The 20,342-nt window shown below is 49.7% G+C and overlaps 1 protein-coding gene across 2 annotated transcripts in view; it reads left to right on the top strand.

The window, feature by feature from the left end:
* Pttg1ip (PTTG1 interacting protein) overlaps positions 1 to 20,342 on the top strand; it is a 51,050-nt gene that overhangs the window by 1,539 nt on the left and 29,169 nt on the right. Inside the window, exons 2-6 of one of the 2 annotated variants that reach the window (XM_026382567.2) lie at positions 4,612 to 4,664; positions 7,731 to 7,839; positions 9,320 to 9,491; positions 10,276 to 10,322; positions 13,253 to 18,611. In XM_026382567.2, the coding sequence (XP_026238352.1) occupies positions 4,612 to 4,664; positions 7,731 to 7,839; positions 9,320 to 9,491; positions 10,276 to 10,322; positions 13,253 to 13,290 (419 nt within the window). In that variant the 3' untranslated portion in view covers positions 13,291 to 18,611. Of the gene's footprint in view, positions 1 to 4,611; positions 4,665 to 7,730; positions 7,840 to 9,319; positions 9,492 to 10,275; positions 10,323 to 13,252; positions 18,612 to 20,342 lie in introns of those variants that run through there. The other variant, XM_077795428.1, reaches the window with a different exon arrangement.

Raw genomic sequence — 20,342 nt, 5'->3', positions numbered from 1 at the left:
TTGATAGGGTTTTGAATCCCATATTAATTGTTTATAGAATCCAAGAACTTCATCTAGGGAAGACAGTCCCTATTAGGACTTCAGCTTCAACCTTCAACAGGCATTCTAAGGAACAGTGGCTGTTGTCAAGAGTGGTGTGTCCTTTTAGTGGTACCAGGCGTGGAGGTGCATCTTGCCCACCCTGAGAAACATGGGTTAAGGCACAAGATGCTGTGGTGGCATGCTCAAGTGGTTTTGATGACACTATCACATCTCACCTCGTTGCCTACTGAAGTGGTGGCTGCCCTCTTTCTTCACCTGAAATTGATAATGAAGGTGTCCTCTGCACCTGTCACTGTGCAGAGTGGGCACAAAGCTGTGGTGGGGTGGGTGTGACAGACGCTGCATGATAAAGAATATTTTCTCTTGTTTCCTTTTGTTGTTGTTGTTGTTGTTGTTGTTTGTTTGTTTTTTTGTACCTAGGGTTGAACTCAGGGACACTTGACCACTGAGCCACATCCCCAGTCCTACTTTTGTATTTTATTTAAAGACAGGGTCTCACTGATCTGCCTAGTGCCTCGCCATTGCTGAGGCTGGCTTTGAACTTGAGATTCTTTGGTCTCAGCCTCGTGAGCCACTGGATTACAGATGTGTGGTGCCTACTGTTTCCTTGGTTTTAAAAAGTATATCTCATGTGCTAGCATGTCCTTTTGTACATAATAAATTAATTGACCTACCTGAAACTTTAGAAAAGAGCTAAAAATGAGTTGTAATGATTTAGTATATTCTGACAGAACTTTTTTTTGGACTTTATTTAATTTCCAAATTGAATGAGTCTGAAAATTCTTGAAAAATTAATCAGTAGAGTCTAAGTGAAGCTTCAGAGTCACAGGAGTCAGACATTCACATTCGGTATTACACTTAGGAAATCCACAGGCATGTTTTCTTATTTCCAGCACTTGTTTTTCTGTATCCCATGATGAGTTAGGATGGTCTGTGGCTTCTGAAAAATGCACACTGCCTTTCTCATGAGCAATAACAGTGCTTATTGTATTTCCTTCCTTACTATTCAAGATGGTGAGGTGTGATGTCATCAGGAGAATGGAGTAACCTTTCCCATCTTGGAATTCATCTTAACAAGGACTGCCTGACGGTGAAGACCTCCCTGTTCTTGGTGTGCAGAGGAGGAGGGTGGGAAGAGCCACTGGGCAGTTCTTCCTCTTCCTCTGCATCTACTCCTTGACTCAGACTGGCCTGTAACCCAGAGTGTATCTTGGAGCTTGGTTCTTTCAGTTTACATAAGACATTTATCAGAATGAAGATCCTGTGAAAGGAGGTCCCTGTATCATCATCACTGTCCCCGGGGCCACTTGACTGATGAGGAGGAAGATGTTCTTGCTTGTAGACCTGTGAACAGAAGTGGAGAGTGGGCATGGTAGGCAGGCCCCGTGCTCCCTCTGGGGCCGTGAGAAAGCTCCTGAGCTCAGGAAAGCCCAAGAATCCCAATGCTGGGTTGCTTGGTCATCTGTCTCTGTCTCCTTATTAGTGTCTTAACGTTAAAATACTTCTATTTTATTTCTTTAAGAATGTTTATTGCAGATTGACAAATTACTTATTATTATTTAGCCAACCCAGAGAATAAGCTGCTGAGGTGGCCCTTTACCCCTGGGTGTAATTTCTCCTGAGAACAAGAACACTCTTCTGCACAAGTGGATATAATTAGCACAGTCTAGACATTTGGTACTGATACTTGCATATTTGGAACATTGATATTATAATATTTGCAATACTTGATTTAACATGCAGTCCATACATAGATTTTACCAGTTACCCTGATATGTCTGCTCCCCACTCCTGAAACCAGTATGTCACACTGCCTGGTTTTGAGTCAGTCACTGATCTGGAACAGCCCTCCAGCTGTCTGTTTTGGAAGCCAGTCAGAATTGTCAGTAGGTTCACCGAGGCCCTCACTGCCCAGTGTCGGGGAGCTCAGCCGTCTCTTTGCTCCATAGCTGTGTTTTCCCATCTCCTGGAGCAAGACACTGGCGACTTTTAAAAATGGGTGGTCAGTTTTCTTTACCTCCTGGGACTGAGTAAAATCTTCTGTTCCTAGTATTTAAAGTGATTTACAGAAAATACCAACATAGATCAACAGTACATAGCAGGAGACTGAGAATAGCACCATTCAGTGACAGTCACTGTGGAATGGTAGGTGTCAAAATGTGCTTTTATTTCAGATGAAGTAGATTTCATTTAGAGAAGTAAAACGTAGAGAAATTGGACTGTTAACTAGAAGGACTCCAGTGGGCCTGTTCAGGTCTGCCCTAGAGAGGGAGGGCAGTTCCTGTTCTCGTCCTTCGACTTAGGTTTGGTCTGCACATTTTGCCAGTCCACCTGTCCAGGTCCAGCTGCAGCCTCCCATAGTGCACCTGGAGTCACTGGTAGACACCTCCTGTACTGTCACACCTGTCATTATCCGAGGTTGTCTTGTTTTTCAAGATGAATTTCTCCTTTGGTGAAGTGCAGGAAAGTTGAACGTGCCTTTGGATGAGTCCCCCACATAACCCTGACCCCTGCCAGAAGCAACCATCAGTCCAGAGTGCTCTGCCTCTCCCACCCAGGGCTGCGCTCGCAGCCTTTCCCTTGCTGAGGGCCAAGGAGTCCCATGTGTGGAGCTGTGGAGCTGTGGGGCGTGGGTTTGACGTGCGCCTTCTCTCAGTCCATGAGTGTTTTTCTGTCTTTTGTGACTAGATAAGTGTTCCACTGTGGATGTTCTGGCCTGCCTGACCATCCTCCTAGAATGGACCTCTGGGCTCTTTCCAGTGTGGCATTGTTAACTTGTACTGTGGCAGTGAGCGTCCCTGCTGGGGTCTCCCGTGACGTGTGTCCGTTTCTCTGGGCGAAGTACCTGAGTGGGATTGGCAAGTCATAAAGGGTGCCTGTTTGCTTTTTGAGCACCTCCAGGCCAGTTTTGAAAACGGCGGCATCAGCCAGGCTCGGTGGCTGTTGTCTTTGTCACCACTTGCAGGGCAGTCTCTAGCCGTTCTGTGGGTATGCAGGTGCTTGTCCTCGGGGCCTTAATTCTCATTTCCCTGGCGACCAGCAACGTTGAGCATGAGCTCTTTGCACTGTGTGTTGCAAGGCGTGGTGGGGAGAAGCAGTTGGCAGTTGACCAATAGCTTGTGGGGAATTCTTGGTGTGTACCCTAGTCTTCACTTCTGACTAACTCGTGTTCCAAAGCTGGTAGCCACTTGGAGTTTGATCTTTTCCTGCAGCTAGTGGGCAGAGTCCCAGGTGTTCCTCGTGACTGGAACAGGCTGATAGGCCATTGCTTCTCCCTTGGGATTGGGGAGAACAACCCTGTCCAGGGGAGGCTGGCCACAGGCTTATGAGATTTTTAGGTAAGAGTGATCGCTGTTTGTTGCTGTGACACATATCTGAGATGAAGGGCATGAGGAAAGATTCAGTTAGGCTCACAGTTTCAGAGGTTTTAGGTGGGAGTTCAGGGACACCGAGATGGCAGAGGCAGGCACAAGAAAGATGCTGCTGGAGGGAAAGACAGGGAGACGAGTCATCATGTCCCTGTTTTAGATAAGTTCCGTTACCATAACAACTCCCACCCTGACATCTGCCACCGGTCAGTGTTTTTAAATGACCAATGCAGGTAAACTGGGCAGTATTCTAATTAGGTTTTCCAAAGTCACCAAGGGGGAAATTGGGCCATATTCCACTTAGGTATCTTAAAGTAATCAGTGGGGCAAACGGGGTGAGGTCCTCAGTCAGGTCTGCTCAGGGAAGAGAAGCCGCACAGCTCAGCCTGAAGGCCTGATTCCAGACCTTGGGCCTTGACCCCTGCTCTGCCCACTCTGCTCTTCTTAGGGAGCGCCACTTCCACCTCTCCTGGCAGTAAATGTTCTGTACTCTGCCTGTTACTTGTGTGGGACACCAGGGACCTGGGCTGCACCTGGCCATCCTGACGAGAGCAGGGGGCTGGCTCCATGTGTTGGGCCTGAGGTAGAGCAGAATGTCCTGGCACAAGGGTGGGAGGAGGAGGGCTGTCAGCTCATGGCAGCCAGGGACAGTGTAGTCCCCAAGGGCCCACTCCTTTCAACTAGGCCCCCACCTCCAGTGGCCAATTCCCATGATTAGTTCTCACATGAATTAATCCTCTGATGTGGTCGAGCTCATGATCTCATCATTTCCTAAATGTCCCACCTCTGGACGTTGCTGTGTCCAGGACCAAGCCTTCAACACACGAGCCTCTGGGTGCCGGGGATCCAAACCCTAACAGTAAGTCTGCAAACTTGGCTGCTGTGGGCAGTGTTGCTGGCATTGCTGTGCCTCTCTGGTTCCCTGGAGGGGTGCTGAGACCTGCTGCTCAGGTCACATTGATGGTGGTGTGCAGCCCCACGGCTCACCTTCTCCAGAGGCCAGCGGCAGAGCGCAGCTTTTGTGTTTGGAACCTTTCTTCCCTGAAGATCCTTGCCTCTGCTCTTCCAGGTCCCCTGCTGGCAGCAGGAGTTGATGTTGATGTTTTTCCTGCGTACCTAAAGCAGGCTGGTGCTGGGAGGTCTGCCCAGCCTGTGAGCTGTCTTTCATCACGACCCTCACGATGCCTGTCTTTCCCCACAGGTTGTTCTCAGTACACAAACAGATCCTGTGAGGAGTGCCTGAAGAATGTCTCTGTAAGTAGCGCAGATGAGGTCGCTGACCAGAAACGGACCGGCTTCCTCTATCCCAGGAGACACGTGGGTGTAGAGAGATTGTAGGGTGTTTGGGATGACGGCCATTACAGACGCTGTCAGGCTCTCCCGGGCACACTGCACCTCCTTACCTTTCACCACACAGGCAGCGAGGGCGACTGTACTCTTGCAGCAGGTGTTAGCGAGGAGGAAGTGTGCAGGCAGGGTCTCCTGGAGCTCATTGGCAAGCTCAGGCATGCTGGTGCTTGGTGGCCAGTGCTGACAGAGTCCCTGGGCTGAGCATCTGCTTGTACAGCCACTTCCTGGCCAGGCCTTCCCTCTAGGGCCGTCAGCCCTGAGAGTCTGTTGGGGATGGTGACTTCATCTCACTGAGGGGCTGGGCCTCCACAGCAGGCCCAGGCCCTGTTGCCCACTTGTGCTCAGGGCTGTGGCAACCACCCCCCTCATAGGGCCCCATCAGGAGGACCTCGGGCCACTGTCTGCGACTGTACCATGCCTTCCCTCCACAGTCAGGGCCTGTGGGGTGCCTCAGGAGGGAGAGGGTGCTTAGGGAGAGGCACCTGCCAGGTCATTGAAAGACTTGGGGCCAGCCTGTCCACTGAAAAGACAGCCAGCATGTTTGGATTTTGTCCCCAACCTTTTAAATCCCTGTGTGCCCTTGAGTAAGAGGGTGGTCATTCTGGAGCAAGATTGCCCAATCCTCTGCTTTATGAGGTGGGTCAGAGACCCAGTTGTCTCCCTGTAGATGGGTCATTCCAGGCTTGGTGGAAATGGGTACTCCATCTGGGAGAAGTAGGAGCCAGCTGTGGGGGTACCCCAACATAGATCCTGAGAAGATGCACGAACGTCTGCTTGGTTCAGGGCCTTTGGCCTTTCTGCCACCGTGGCCTGCCCTCAGCCACCTCTCAGCAGCTCTGGCCGGCCAAGGGGCTCTCAGTTGACCCTGTGTAGTCCAGAGCCCTGTAGTGGCTTGAGAGAAGGCTAGCAGCCTTCTGTGGCCTCTTTCTGAGGTCCAGGGAGTCCTCCTCCCCCCATCTCCGGAGGTTGTCACGGGTTTTCAGGACTAGAGAGCCTGTTTCTTCCCCAGCCATGGGAAGCAGCAGGAACCGAGTGGCAGATGATTTCCACTGCGTGGTATGTTTTTAAAGAACAACTCTCACCCACATGACAGTGGTGCAATTTGTGATGTGTCTTGTCACACATAGCCTATCTTTCTTTCTTTCTTTTTTTTTAATTATTTTTTAGTCACCAATGGACCTTTAATTTATTTATTTACATGTTGCTGAGAATCAAACCCAGTGCCTCATACATGCTGGGCAAGCGCTCCACCACTCAGCCCAGCCCAGCCCTGGGCAGCCTGTCTCGACACCACTGTTTTGTGGCTGTTTGTTTTCTGACTCTGGCTTTCCTATTGGAAGTCATTTCAGCCATAAAAATAGCTTGTCACCATACCTGGCCTTGTAGTCTAGAGCTGGTTTGTGCTGTACTGCCCTGGGTAGGTGTGGTGACAACAGAGTTCACAGAGACCCAGCCAGGTCACATGGGTGGGTCCAGTCCTGGAGAGCTGAGTCCTGACCCCACACTAGCCACAGGGCAAACCAGAAAGGCCAGGTACAGAGGGCTAGCCCCAGACCCTCTGGGCCTCTGCTGGAGTGCACTCAGGCTTCTGGAAGCCACAAGAGGACCAAGTAGGATTTGAAAATGGAAGACTAGCCAAAAGTGGTTGACCTCTGGAGTGGAAGATGTTCCAGATGGCAGGTGCACAGGGTCTGACTGTTGTTACCACGTTGTGCTCTGAATTGTGTGGAAACAAGACATTAAGGCATTGCTGTGCTCTTGTCCTGGGGAAGGGAGCCCAGGGTACACTTCAGTATTTTTGTAATAGATGTTCACCCTAACTTAAGATCAAAATATTGTGATTGTTTTTAGTCCTGTTAAAAATTCCCGGGCTGGGATGTGGCTCAGTGGTAGAGCGCTTGCCTAGCATGTGTGAGGCCCTGGGTTCCATCCTCAACACCACATGTGAATAAAATAAAGGTCTGTTGACAACTAAAAAAATATTTTTCAAAAATAGAAGAATGGGGCTAGGGATGTGGCTCAAGTGGTAGCGCGATCGCCTACCATGTGTGAGGCACTGGGTTCAATTCTCAGCACCACATAGAAACAAAATAAAGCTATTGTGTTCACCTAAAACTAAAAAATAAATATTATTAAAAAAACCAGGAGAAGAGTTCTGTAATGCTGTTAGCATCAGGGTTTGCAGTGCAGGTGTGCCCCAGCATAGGCTGGCAAGCTCAGTGCTGCTGGGGTTGCGGCTTTTCAGCCCTGGTGTGTTAGCTGCCCTGGCATCCTGCTCTGGGAGCATGCCCAGACTGTTGTGCACCCCTGTGGTGTCTGGTGGGCCTTGTCCTGCCCTGCTCTTGACACCACTACAGGTGTGAGGGTGCCATCTCACACAGCTGCACCTCACCATGACCCTGTGGGGCTCAGAGTCGACCGTGAGGTTCCCATAGGTCTTCAGCTCAGGCAGTTGCCTCTGAGCCCTGGCCACGTTGTCTTCCAAGCTGTAGTGATGCAGTGCCACTGTAAGGAGGGACCTCTCAGTGATTGTTGTGGTCCCCAGTTCCTTCACCAGGTACCTCAGGAATGCCCACTGGGGGCCAGGCTGCATCCCAGGCCTGTTTGCACAGATGCCTGTGCTGGTGCAGCGTGGCAGCAGGCATGTGAGCAGGGCAGGCTAGCGGCACCAAAGGGCGGACAGTGGGGTGGGGAATGTGCTCCCTGGACAACAGCCAGCCTATGTAGCCAAGTCCAGTTAAGCTGTGCAGGCTTTCTGAGGTACAAGGGTTGTTGACAGGACCCCTAGCCATTGTGTGGGGCATTGACTGAAGGGCAGCAAGGATGAGAAATGTGAGTTTGGGGCCAAGGCCATTGTGGTCATCTGGGGAGAGGTACTGCTGCCCATGGTGGTGGAGGTGGTGAGAAGCGCCAGGTCCTGGGCAGGCTGGCTCTGGGTTTCACATTGTGTTCTTGTTTGGTCTTTTCCAGTGTCTGTGGTGCAACGCTAATAACGCCTGCTTGGAATACCCCGTCAGAAAAATACTGCCCCCTGCCTCTCTCTGTAAGCTGAGCTCTGCACGCTGGGGCGTTTGCTGGGGTGAGTTGTTTTCATTTATTTCTTGCAAAATCGGTGCTGTTTTGAAAATTCTAACACATCTCAGGTAGTGTAACATGCTGCCGTAACTCTGTGACACTCCTAGAGAGAAAGAAGTCAGGGAGCCAGTGGTCATCTGGTGTCAGGTCAGGCGGCCAGGTCCTGGGAGTTTTAAGGAATCCTTCAGTATAGTTGACCTCAGGATCTGTAGTCACACGGGTTTTGAGGGAGATGGCCTTGTAGTGGCAAGAGGGAGGGTTCCCTGATTCCCAGATGAGCTCGGGTTGGCTTATCTGGTGACTTTTGAGGGCTGAAAGAGACCTGCAACCTGCTGCTGGGGACAAGCCCATACTTTGCCTGTCCCATGTGTGAGAAGGGGGTTGTGAGCTGGGGGTCCACATCATAGGAGCGTAGTGGTGGGAGCTTGGAGGGCCTCTCAGCATCTCCTGGTGCCAAGAGGGGTCAAGGCCTACCTGGGGGTGGGTGCTTATCCTTAAAAATAACTCTTGGCAAAACTGCCACCTTCCAGACCTGCCAGGGCGACAGCCTAGGGAGACAGCTCTCTGGTAGTTCTTGATTTCCTTGAACAAACTGAGGCCACGGTGCACCACTGCCCAGAGAATCTGTTCTTAAAGCTGTCTTCAGTAAACTCTTCTAACTGGGTGATCAAAATATGTTTGTAAAAGCTGTACAACATGTTCTTTAATTGGCTCTGGTTTGAATTGAGTAGAATTGACTACTTTCAGTTTAAAAAGACCTTTAAGGAAAATTGAAGAAAATGGTAAACTTGTTTTGGATTGGCTTGAACTAGCAAGTCACACCACTGAAACTCATTAGGCAGCCACATCGAACGAACCCTGGGGAATCGATAGTACTCAGATTTGAAGACCACCCCACATGGCCTGTGGCTTGGGCTGCTTCTCCAAGCTCCTTCCTTTTGGGTCTGGTGGTCACTGTCCCCTGAAGGAAGTTTGTTTTTCTGGGGAGTGGTTGTAATCTTCTTGATGTTGATTTAAATGATAAACAAAGCTTTCTCAGGGTGCCTAACCTGTTTTTACAGTTCAGGGTATCCTGGGACAGGACCAATAGACAGCTTGGTGGGTTTTTTCTTTTCTTTTTAAATATTTTTTTCAGTTGTAGTTGGACACAATACCTTTATTTTATTTATTTTTATGTGGTGCTGAGGATCGAGCATTCTACCACTGAGCCACAACCCCAGCCCGATTCTTTTTCTTCTTGCTGGTTTTTGTTAATCTTCCTTAGTTTGTGAACATCTTTCCAATCTCAAGTAAAAGAAGCTGTTGTGTCCCTTTGATTCATTGTGGTTAACCTAGAAATTGTAAATCACACATAGATGTCTGAGGAACACGGTGCCAGGAGCCACAGACCAGGACTGCCCACCCCCCCGGCAGCTGAGGGGAGGGAGGTTCAGTGGCAGGTCCCATACCTGAAGCAGTCCTAACTCCAGCTGTTGGATTTCCAGTGAACTTCCAGGCCTTGATCATCACCATGTCAGTGTTGGGGGGCATCATCCTCCTGGGCATCACTGTTTGCTGCTACTGCTGCTGCCGGCGGAAGAGGAGTCAGAAACCAGATAAGGGCGAAGAGCGGGCCATGAGAGAGCAGGAAGAAAGGAGGGTCCGGCAGGAGGAGAGGTGAGGTCTCATCGGGGGAGTTTACTTTAGGGAACTCAGATCTGGAAACATTTATGAGTCATGAATTTTGTTTTTTAAAAAGGAGAATGTGCTCAGTGTCCACAGGGTAGTCCCAGGCTATGTAAAGAGTGAGAAACTGGCAGGCATCTCGCGGAATGGCTCTAGCCGTGGCCCAGGCCTTCGCCTGTGGGTTTTCTCTTGGTGGCAGGCAGATGGTGGTGCAGCCTGGCTTGACGTGTGCTCCTGTGATGTAATGACTGCCCTTGAGCCTGCAGAGGTGTCTGGGCTTCTGAGCCCTCTAGTCCCTGCCCCATCAACTCAGCTGAGCAAGCGGAGGCTCCGGCACGGATGGGGTCACCCTTACACTGTGCAGCACAGCACTCTGCTGGCCTGTGCAGGGGCCTCAAGCCCTGGTAGCTGGAGGGACTGTTGTCCCCTCAGACTGGCAGCTGATGTCCTCCTGAGGTTTCCACCCTCTGGGCCACTTGATGCATGTCTGCAATTGCGTTTTCCTAACCACCCTCAGAACCTGGCAGGGTTGGTGCATTTTCATTGTACAAAAGGAGATTGTAAAAGATCACAGTGTTGGGCATTTGAGGAGGTGTACTGATGAGGAGACTGGATGCTGAGCAGCCTTGGGGACTGCTCTGCCACCCTGTGCTGCCCTAGTGGGCCCGTCTGATGGCTCAGCTCACCCAGCTGGGTCTCCTGGGAAGCGTGTATTTTTTGAGACAATGTTGTGCATTGTGGTTTGATACTACCTGATGTTTTTTATGCTTTTTAGGAGAGCTGAGATGAAGTCAAGACACGACGAAATCAGAAAAAAATATGGTAAGGCTCCATTGCACCTCCTTTGGGCTGTCCCGGAATGGGAACCATGTCTTGTGCCGCAGCTACTCTCTGTGGCTCTCCTACATGAGGACAGCAGCTGGTGTTACTCTAGGCTCAGTGCTTAACGCGTGATGGCACGAGTGTCTTCAGAGGAGAGACTCCCGCAGGCGTTTATCTTGGCCAGACTTCTTTTTCTTGGGTACTTGTTTGTTCCTGAAGTATGGTAACTTCCAGAAAGGCCATCAGTAGCTGGTGTATCCTCCTCTTTGCCTTCAAGTGGGCGCACCTGTACCACAGTTAGGCTGGTTCCCTGTCCAGCTCACAAGCCCTTCACCCTGGCCTGCCTTCTCCTGTGGGCTGAGTGCAGCGGACAGCCCTCCTTTCTCAGACACTGGCCTGAGCTGCAGCTGGTCTATCAGTGCCTCTACTATTCCCCCTGGACGCTTGGTCTTGCCTGCCTTGTTTTGGGGTGGCTTTGAAGGGGTCAGAGTGAGGTGTGTGTGTCTCATGTAAACCTTTCGTCCTGGTGGAAGGGTCTGGAAACCCAGCACATTAACTTGTCCTCCAGTCACATGTTGCTGGGAGCATTGGACCCTGCTGTCTTCTGTGCTTCTGAGCTGATGTGGAAGCCACCAAGTTCCAGAATTTTCTGTGCTGGGTTTGGTGGTTGCATGGTGGTGGGCATATGAGCAACTGCCTCCCTTGCTGTCCAGGAACCTAGGCCTCTGGGTCCCTGTCCTTTCCTTCACTGAGGCCCTGTGCTGTCCTGAAGAACTGTGTTAAGGGTGAAATCCTATGAGGAGAATTTCTTTTTTCTTTTTTTTTGGTGCTGGGGATTGAATTCAGGGCACTCGCCCACTGAACCACATCTGCAGCCCTATTTTGTATTTTATTTAGAGACAGGGTCTCAATGAGTTGCTTAGCACCTTGCTTTTGCTGAGGCTTTGAACTCAGGATCCTCCTGTCTCAGCCTCCTGAGCTGCTGGGATTATAGGCATGCACCACCGTACCTGTCACCTGAAGAGAATTTCAGAATCTTTTCCCAATGAATGCAGTTTGAGTCCTCTAAGTAAATGTGATATTTTGAGATCTTAGCCGTTGGGATCGTTATTATCACTCCTTGGTTTCTGTGGTTGGAGGAGAACAGAACCCAGTAGCACTAGTAGACAGTGTGGTGCTTCCAGGTGTGAGCTGTTAAAATATTAAATGTGTGTGGGTTTAGTTCCCTGTGGTGGGGCCACAGGGGCCCCATTGCTGCTGGTGTTGGTGCTGTGCACAGTGATTAGCTCTGTCAACTGGCCAGGAGGTCTCTGTCCTAACTGGTCAGACCGCTTCCCAGTCACAGTGTGCACAAGAAGCCAAGACTGGGTTGCAAAGGCCACAGGACTGACCCTGCTGGCTTGGTGTGTGGCCTCAGGCTAGAGACGGCCCTGCTTTCCCGAGGCCCGGGTCTCCTCTCCTTCCAGGGGCATGCGCAGCAGCTGGTGGAGCTCCTGGAGCCCCTGCCCTTGCCTGCTCCAGGCTGCTGCACTGGCCCCGGCTCTCTCCTGGCCAGCCTGCCATCCCCACTGCCCCTGCCCCAGGGCCAGCCTGTTTCTAGCCCTCACCTGGCCCTCTGCACCCCCTGGCTCCAATTGTGGGTGGCGACTGGACTTCCTGGTGCGACTCCCATGTAGAGCAGGACATCAAGCATCCATACCACCCCTTGGCTGGACGCAGCTTACTTTGAGGAGCTCTTTGACACTGATGAGTGTAAATATGAATAGAAGACTAGGTGAACATGCATGCTCACGCGTGCACACAGAGCACAGTGTTGGTCACTGCCACGCACCCTTGGACTTTGGCTTGGCCTGACTTCTATGTGAGCAGAGGCCAGTGTGTGGCTCTGGGTGGGTCGTGCTGCTTGCCTGTTCCTGCCATGGTGATGCTGGACTTGCCCTCTCCTTGGGCCTCTGCTTTTTTTGCTCGCTTATAATAGAGCCCATTGAGTGGCCTGCACTTTGAACAACCTTGGCTGCGTGGAGTAAGTCCCCGGAGGTCCTGGTGGGAGAAGACACTTGGGTTGACTTGGTCAGCTAACAGGGTCCTCGGGCCTCTTGTGGTTTTGGAAGGCATTTAACTTGTTATCACAAAATGGCTTGCCTCTTCTTTTCCCTCCAACTTGTTTTCCCTCCAAACCGGCATGAGAGCCAGGAGCTCTTCTCTCACTAAGGCCTTGGCATGGCTGCTCCTGTGTGCATTCAGTGACTGGGCTGTGGGCCAGAACTGACTGCAGCCTCCTCCCCTGAGGTCTGCACAAACAGTCCTGACCGGGCGCACCCTCCTGCTGCCCTGCCCGCGTGTTCCCTGCCCCTGCTTCCCCGCCCCCAGCAGACCTGTAGTAAGTAGGTTTGTTGCGCTGGCTCCTGGTCATTTTGTCACACAGAGTGTGTGTGTGTTTCTGCAAGGTGAAGAGTAAACGTCTGGTTTGGGGTCAGTACCACGGACTGACTTTTGTGCATACATTCTCTTTTTATCCCAGTTATGTTGTAATGCTCAAGTCAACTTGGTGGTCGGCTTCCTTTTGTAACTTTGATTCTAAAGTTTAATAGCAATTATAGGAAATTCAGAGTGAGGAGGTTGGTTTGGTTTTGTGTATAATTCTAGGAGCCAGTACCAAAGGAAGCATTTGCTTTCTCTTTGTGCTTTCTCTTCAGCAAGTCAGTCTTCACTTGTTAGGATCTGTCACCATTATTGTTTCTGGTAAGTTTTCAGTTTCAGAGTCCACTGTGGTTTGACTTCAGGAAGGGTCTGGCAGCTTCGGCCTGCGGAGAACCCGTTCCTCGGCCTCAGTACATGTTCATGTGAAACTCAGCCAGCCAACATTGCTTTCAGGCGTTCTGTTTCCAGTTGAGTGAGTGCATTTCTAATTCAAGTCTGTTTTCTTTCAGGTTTGTTTAAAGAACAAAACCCATATGAGAAGTTTTAGGACGACTGCGTGTGTGTCCGAAAGATTAGGCGGTCCTGGGCCCTCCTGCAGGCTCATGCTGCCCAGCACAGGTCAGGAGCCCGCTGCACCCTGGGCTAGCCTCCAGCAGAGTCCTGGAAGCTGCCCTGAGAGGACAATCCTGCTCTTGCCCTGTCGGCTGTGGCCTTCTGTCCCTCCTGCCTCTGTTCTGTATTTAGCTGCTCGAGACATTAATCTTGCGGGGCCCTTGCTGTTTTCCTTTCACTGTTGTCTGCCTGTCTTGGTCTACAAGCTGATGACCAGGTGAGCAGCCCACAGTCCGATGTGCCAGCAGTTCTGCTGCAGCAGCAGAGGTCCCGAGGGCCTCTCTCCACCAGCAAGCTTCACACAGTGATGGGGACAGTCACCTTCACTGTGTCATGGGCGAACTGAGCAAGACATTCTCATTTCCCCAAAAAAATCCATGGGTGGCACTTCTGTGTGCCCATCTCTTTGAACCTTGGTGTGTCTTAATGCAGGTAGCTTTTTGTAGAAAATAGTGTCCCATACACAGTTTGATAAGTATCTTTTTCCTCACTGCAACTATGTCAAATAGCACTAAAGAATAGTTAAAATCACCTTAATTAAAAATAATAATAATTCTTGGATGCCATCACCAAAATATTCCCACCCCCAGATATTCATGTAAAAGATCAGACCCTTATGAGATGGTATTTTTAAATTTACATCTGTTAAAGACCCGAGAGCCTTTCCCCATGGAAACACGAATTGCCCTCGGGCTGGAGTGGGTGCTCTGGTGCCCACCTCACCTTCCCTCCAGCTCCACCAGCACCTGGGCATTCATACGTCCTTGGGAATATTCTCTTAAGCCTTGGACTTCTGCCTGCCTGTCAGGCTATCTGAGAGGTGGGCCTGGCACATTTACCCCAAGAAGGGAGAAGGTCATCCGTAGGCCAGCCCCTCTTCAATGCCCAGTATGCAGGACACCGGTGTGTTGAGGCCTGCTGAAGGTCCTCCACACACTGCCACAGGTAGGCTGCCCGCAGCAGGCCACCTACTCCAGCTGCACTTCAGCTTGGGCTGTGGGAGGGTTTCTGTCTGAGGCGGCGACTGTAAGTTCTCAGAGAAGCTCCAGGTGCCCCAGGCTGTGCATTTCTTAAAATCAAGACACATGAGTAGTGAACAGAATGTTCTTGGTGGCACGGACAGCTAGATGCTTTTCCTAAAAGATACTAGACAATACTTCCAGTTGCCAGGTTGCTTTGAATTTTAAAAAAAATTCTCCCCGGGAATGTAGGTAGCCAGCACCAGTGGCAAGCAGCGTGTTCCGTCCTCATGCTCCTGATGATGCTGTGGGCGGCATCCGTGGCTGTGGCCCTCGTGACGGGCAGGTCGCCCAGCAGTGGCTCTGCCAATTCTTACACTAAGGATGTGGCCCTTGACAATTGCTTCAGTCTTATTTTTCTGACTTCTTGGGCATTGGATAGTAATTTTTAAAGTATTATGAAACATTCCTAAGTATGTGATGGCAGCTGTCATAATAGGCTTTAATGAACTTTGTATTAACCTGATAGTATGTATGTAAAATCACAGTTTCTTTCATTGAGGTTGCTGCATTAAAGTAGAGCAACCTGTTTTTAAATACAGTGTATTTGATTCTCACATCAGGTGACCTTAGGCTGGTCTTGGTTGAGCTTTTCTCTGAACTGAGGCTAAGGGAGCCGCACAACTGTGAGCTTGAGGAGACTGCCGTGTTCAGAGTGCCTTACTTTTAACCAGTTTCCAATAAAATGGTTCTGTGCCTGCTTTTGTTTACTAAACACAGTGTCCCTCTCTGGGTGGCAACTCCTCTGTGGCTGGGGGCAGGTAGATCTTTCAGGTGAGGCTGAGCTTCTGGGCTATCCTATGATGCAGTGAGCCGATCCAATGACACCATGACCCCCAGGGCTGGACCAGGCTATGTCCTGGAATTGCCCCACCTGCGGGGCACAGAGCACAGAGGAAGCCGTCTTCCTTTGCAGTCTTTGAAATGCCACTGGTGACAGGCACCTGATTCTGGACAGTGCCCAGAGACTGCCTCTGTAGGGCACTTTGGGGTGCGGCAGAGATGGAAGATATCCAGGTGACAGCAAATCTGCCCCTGCAGAGACAGCTGCTGAGGGCTGGGGATGAAGCTCAGCAAACTTGGTGAAGTGCAAGGCCCTGGTTCAACCCCCAGACCACCAGGAGTCTCTGAGCCCCAGTGTGCACAACCAGAAAGTTGTGGGTTCCCTGGCCACTAAGAGCTGGCTGCCCAGCGCCCAGCTGCAGTGCAGGACAGCCAGGGAAGGGGCTCAGAACAGGAATCCAGGGAGGTAGCTACATGACCTTGGGGAAGAAAGGAGCTTGCTGGGCAGAGTGCCACCGGGGCTGTTTGTGTGGGAGGCCTTGGGAAGCAGAAGTGCCCGTGTCCCCGCCTTTGCAGGCAGGGCACTGAGGGATGGTGATCCCTAAATGTCCTTTGCATCCTGGTCCAGGGCCCTCATACCTGGTCACTCCTGGTGCCACAGGGCCCCCGGTTTCTGTGACACAAGCAGACTGCTCTGGGTAAATAATGTTGGCAACATTCACCAAAAGCTTTACCAAAGAGGGGCTGGTGGGTGGGTATCAGCCTTCCAGGGAGGTGGGGTGAGCTCCTGGGCCTGGCTGCTGCTGCTGCTGCTGCAGCACAGGGCCTTGGTGGCCTTGAGACGATGAGTCCTGGGCATGTTCCGGGAAGGTGGGACAGATCCGTTCACAGTTGACCTGGGCCCTCAGACTTGGTGATTATGTGGAAATGTGGAGCAGAGGTGACCTGCAGCCTCCGCAAACCTCACACATCTGCTTGCGGAGCAGAGGCCCCTCACAGCCCTCACCCCACACTCCACCAGATCACCGTGGTCACCGCTGAGCCTCACTGTCACACCCTGTGCTGCAGGGTGGCACTGAAAAGACAAACCCCATTTTGCAGTGAAGAGTCAGCTGCACAGAATGCTGGTCTGGGTTCTATCCCAAGGAGCATTAGCGCAAGGAAGAGCAGGAGGGGCTCCCACTGAGAGCTCAGGTGGGGCCTGAGTCTGGCGCTCATCCCAGCTGTTCTCTTGCTCCCTCCCGGGGCTCAAGATGGGCACAGGTTCCAGCAGGGGAAAGGTGTCCCGCACACAGCCAGTTGGGAGGCTCTGAGCTGTGACTTGATGGGATTCTTTCACTGGAGGCACCTGGGTTCCAGGAGATGTTCAGCCAGGAAGAAGAACTTTCATAAACTAGGACTTAGGAGCAGTGTGCTGAGCTCCCAGGGCCCTGAGCTCTCTGCCCAGGTCTTCCTTTAAAGTCTCAGGGCATAGTCTATCACAGGAACTGCCTTGGCCTGGCCCTCAACCGGGGCCCTTGCAGGTCTCAGAGGCACTGACCCCAGGTGCCTGCCCGCCAACCTCAGCACTGAGCTCACTGCTCAGCCTTTCTCTGCATTTCATCCTGGCCCATGCTCTTGACTCCCACCCTCCAACCTTGGGGTACCCACCTTCCCCAAAGAAAGACCTCCAAGACATTGTCCCGGGTTCTGCTTCCCAGGAACCCCTGGAAGTCATCACTTAGGGCCATCTGGGTCTAGGAATGTGATTAGCCAAGTTGCAGCAGGAGGTAGACTTCCCTCATGACTAAGTTCATGTGTCACCTTAGTGGGTTCAGAGATGTCCTTGTACCTGATGAGGCATTGTTTGTGGGTGTCTCTGCAGTGTCCCCATGAGGTTAGCATTGGAGGACCAAGTGAACCCAGGCAGAGAAGAGAGAATTTGCCTTCCCTCTGCAGGTTGCTTGAGCTGGGGCCTGGCCTTATGCATGATTGTGTAAGACGCCCTAGTGACAGGTTTGTTAAAATATTTAAGGGTTTTGCATGTTATGCTGGGTATGGTGGCACACACCTGTCATCTCAGCTGCTTAGGATGCTGAGACAGAAGGATCATCAAGTTCAAGGCCAGCCTGGGCAACTTAGTAAGACCCTGTCTCCAAAAAAATAAAAAGGGGGGGGCATGGAATGTAGCTCAGTGGTAGAGTACCCCTGGGTTCAATCCCTAGTACTGCCCCAAAATCTTTTTATCTTTTTTTTCTGCCCAAAAAAAGATTAAAAAGTCAGGGCTGGGATTGTGGCTCAGCAGTAGAGTGCTCCCCTAGCACAGGCGGGACCCAGGTTCTATCCTCAGCGCCACATAAAAATAAAGGCATTGTGTTGTGTCCATCTACACCAAAAGAAAATAAATATTAAAAAAAAGGATTAAAAAGTCGTTTTCATCTTTACTCACAAGTTTAGTATGGGTTTTTGCTATGCTTGTGGGTTTGGGTTTAGGGTTAAGCTAGAATCGTAATTAACTCTGTGGTTTTCTGTATCATGAACAGTTTGATAAAAGACCAGGATGTAGTGTCTTGTTCGGGGGAGTTGGTATTTCAGTACTGCTTTGGTTTCTTTCACAATTCTTGACCGTTTGTTGTCTAGGTTTTAAGTCTACCATTTAGTTAATGTTTTTCTCGAAAGTCCATTTAATTTAGTCTTTCAATGCATACAAATATTTGCCTAGTGCAGAATCTCTCATCAGTGGTTGTGTTGTTTCTCTGTATGGTCTTCCTGATCCCAGGTAAATTGTCCCTCTTCACAGGAGCAAGGAATGAATCTGCTGGTTGAATCCCCACTTTCCTTTTCATTACCTGAGGGGTCTGGGCAGCAAGGTACTCTTGGCCCTCCCACGCTGACCTACTGGGACTCAACCTGGGCCTCAGGGGACCTGGCATCTTCTGCTTTCCTCTCATTTATTTGCTTGGTGTGAAGGAGCCCCAGCTGTCCTGCTGGTGCCGTGGCCTAGTGATGACCAGCACCACATGCAGACACTTGCTGGGGTGGAGTCACTTGCTGACCAGAGCCACAGGGTGCCTGGCAGAGGAGGACAAGCTGTTGATCCAGAAAACATGTGTCCAAAGAAAATGGTAGCTGTTCTAAGCCGCCAAGTTTTGGGTAATTCATGATTCAGCAATAAACACTCGATACATTACCCTCCCCCCCAGTATACTAAAATCAATGGTATTTTTATATAGTAGCCAAAATAATGGAAAATGAAAATAGTATTTACAATAGCATTGAGAACATAAAATTCGTAGTAATGAATTTAATAAAGTATATGTAAGACAGGTACACTAAAAACTACATTACTGAGAGAACTTAAGAGCTAGATAAATATGCACATTATTTATGAATCAGATGACTCAATTTCTAAAAATTTAACAATATTTTTATTGTGTTAAAATACTCATAAATTTACCATCTTGCTTTTTTTTTTTTTTTTGTACTAGGATTTGAACCCAGGGGCACTTAACCACTGAGCCACATCCTCAGCCCTTTTTTAAAAAATATTTTTCTAGCTGTTGATAGGCCTTTATTAGAGACAAGGTCTACCTGAATTGCTTAGGGCCTTGCTAAGTTGCTGAGGCTGGCTTTGAACTTGTGATCCTCCTAAGCCACTGGGATTATTGACCATTTTTAGGTAGACTTTTCAGGAACAAGTACGTTCATGTTGTACAACCAACACGACCATCCGTCGCCAGAACTTTTTTATCTTGCAAAACCGAAACTCTGATCCCATAAAACAACTCCCCAGTCCTCCCTGCAGCTCTTTCAACTACTGCCCTGCTGAGCCTCTACAGACTTGGCTGCTCCAAGTATCTTGTATAGAAAGGGAATTGTACAATATTTCTTTGTGTGACGACCTTATGAGAGTTTCCCTAATCTCTTGAGGGTACCACTTCTTTCTACATTACCATCTTCCTTTGAGTTTAGCTAATTTTTTGGTTGAAAAAATACTAAATTCATTCATCATTTCTTTTTCATATATTCTAGAGCTCTTTTCCTTATGTTACCATGGAGACTGAAATGCAACAGTGGTCCACTTTATGCTTTGAATGTAGCCCTTGCTGATCTTCTGCTGCAGCTTATTTTAAAAATGGACCTGTTTCTGGGGCTGGGATTGTGGCTCAGCGGTAGAGCACTCGCCTGGCACGGGCGGGACCCAGGTTCGATCCTCAGCACCACATTAAAAAAAAAAAAAATAGAGGCATTGTGTTGTGTCCATCTACACCTAAAAATAAATATATATTTTTTTAAAATGGACCTGTTTCTTTCTCTTCCTCTCTCCCTGATCCTCCTTAATCTTAGGGGGAACAGGGTCACCTTTCTTTCCCATCCTAGGCAGAGTTATCTGTCCCTGAGCATGCACCCACCCTGGGAACGAAGTAAAAAAGACTTTGGGGATGGCACCAGAAGATCTCAGAAATGACTGACTCCCAAATTAACAAATAAATCACAATTCAACAGAGAACCCTGGGATGTAGCCTTTGAACCACCTGTTCCTGCAGAGGGGCAGAATCACAGCCTCTGGGGTAGCAGTCCTCTGTGTTTCCCCTTTGCTATCAAAGCAAGTAGCCTTTTTTCTCAAAATCATATCCTTGTTGCTAAAAGCTTGGTCCTTGTCCCTGAAGCCAATCCAATAACAAGGACATGCTTTTGAGAAAAAGGAAAAATTTAGTTTATTGCTTTTAGGAAGGATAGATCAGGGGAAAGAAGAACAGGGAGAAGTTGAGGGAAAAAGATAACATCAGGGAAGAGTTTAGGAAAATGAGGATTAGAGAGGAGAAGTTTAGGGAAAACTAGATCAGAGAGGAGAAAAAGCTTGGGGAAAAGAAAAAAAAAGTGAGTTCCAAAGCCACAGGGATACAGTCAAAGCATCAAGTGGACCCTGTCACATCCTCATTACTGGATTGGCATCCGGGACAAGGACCGAACTTTGGGCAACAATTACTTTAACATTCTAAGACTTTAATGTTCCAATTTGCGTTTGTGTCATCTTAACCTCAGTAACGCATGCCAAAAATGTGTCTCATACCTCCATTCTCAACCCATTTAAGGTGCTGATGTGACAAAATCATATGTTTTTACACTGTCCAAGAACAAACTAGTAACTGCACATATAAATGTATACATGTATATGTATGTGGGGGATACCAGGGATTGAACT

This window comes from Urocitellus parryii, chromosome 2 (genome assembly GCF_045843805.1).
Source record: "Urocitellus parryii isolate mUroPar1 chromosome 2, mUroPar1.hap1, whole genome shotgun sequence".
NCBI classification, from domain to species: domain Eukaryota; kingdom Metazoa; phylum Chordata; class Mammalia; order Rodentia; family Sciuridae; genus Urocitellus; species Urocitellus parryii.
This window is presented reverse-complemented; position numbering and strand designations above follow the sequence as displayed.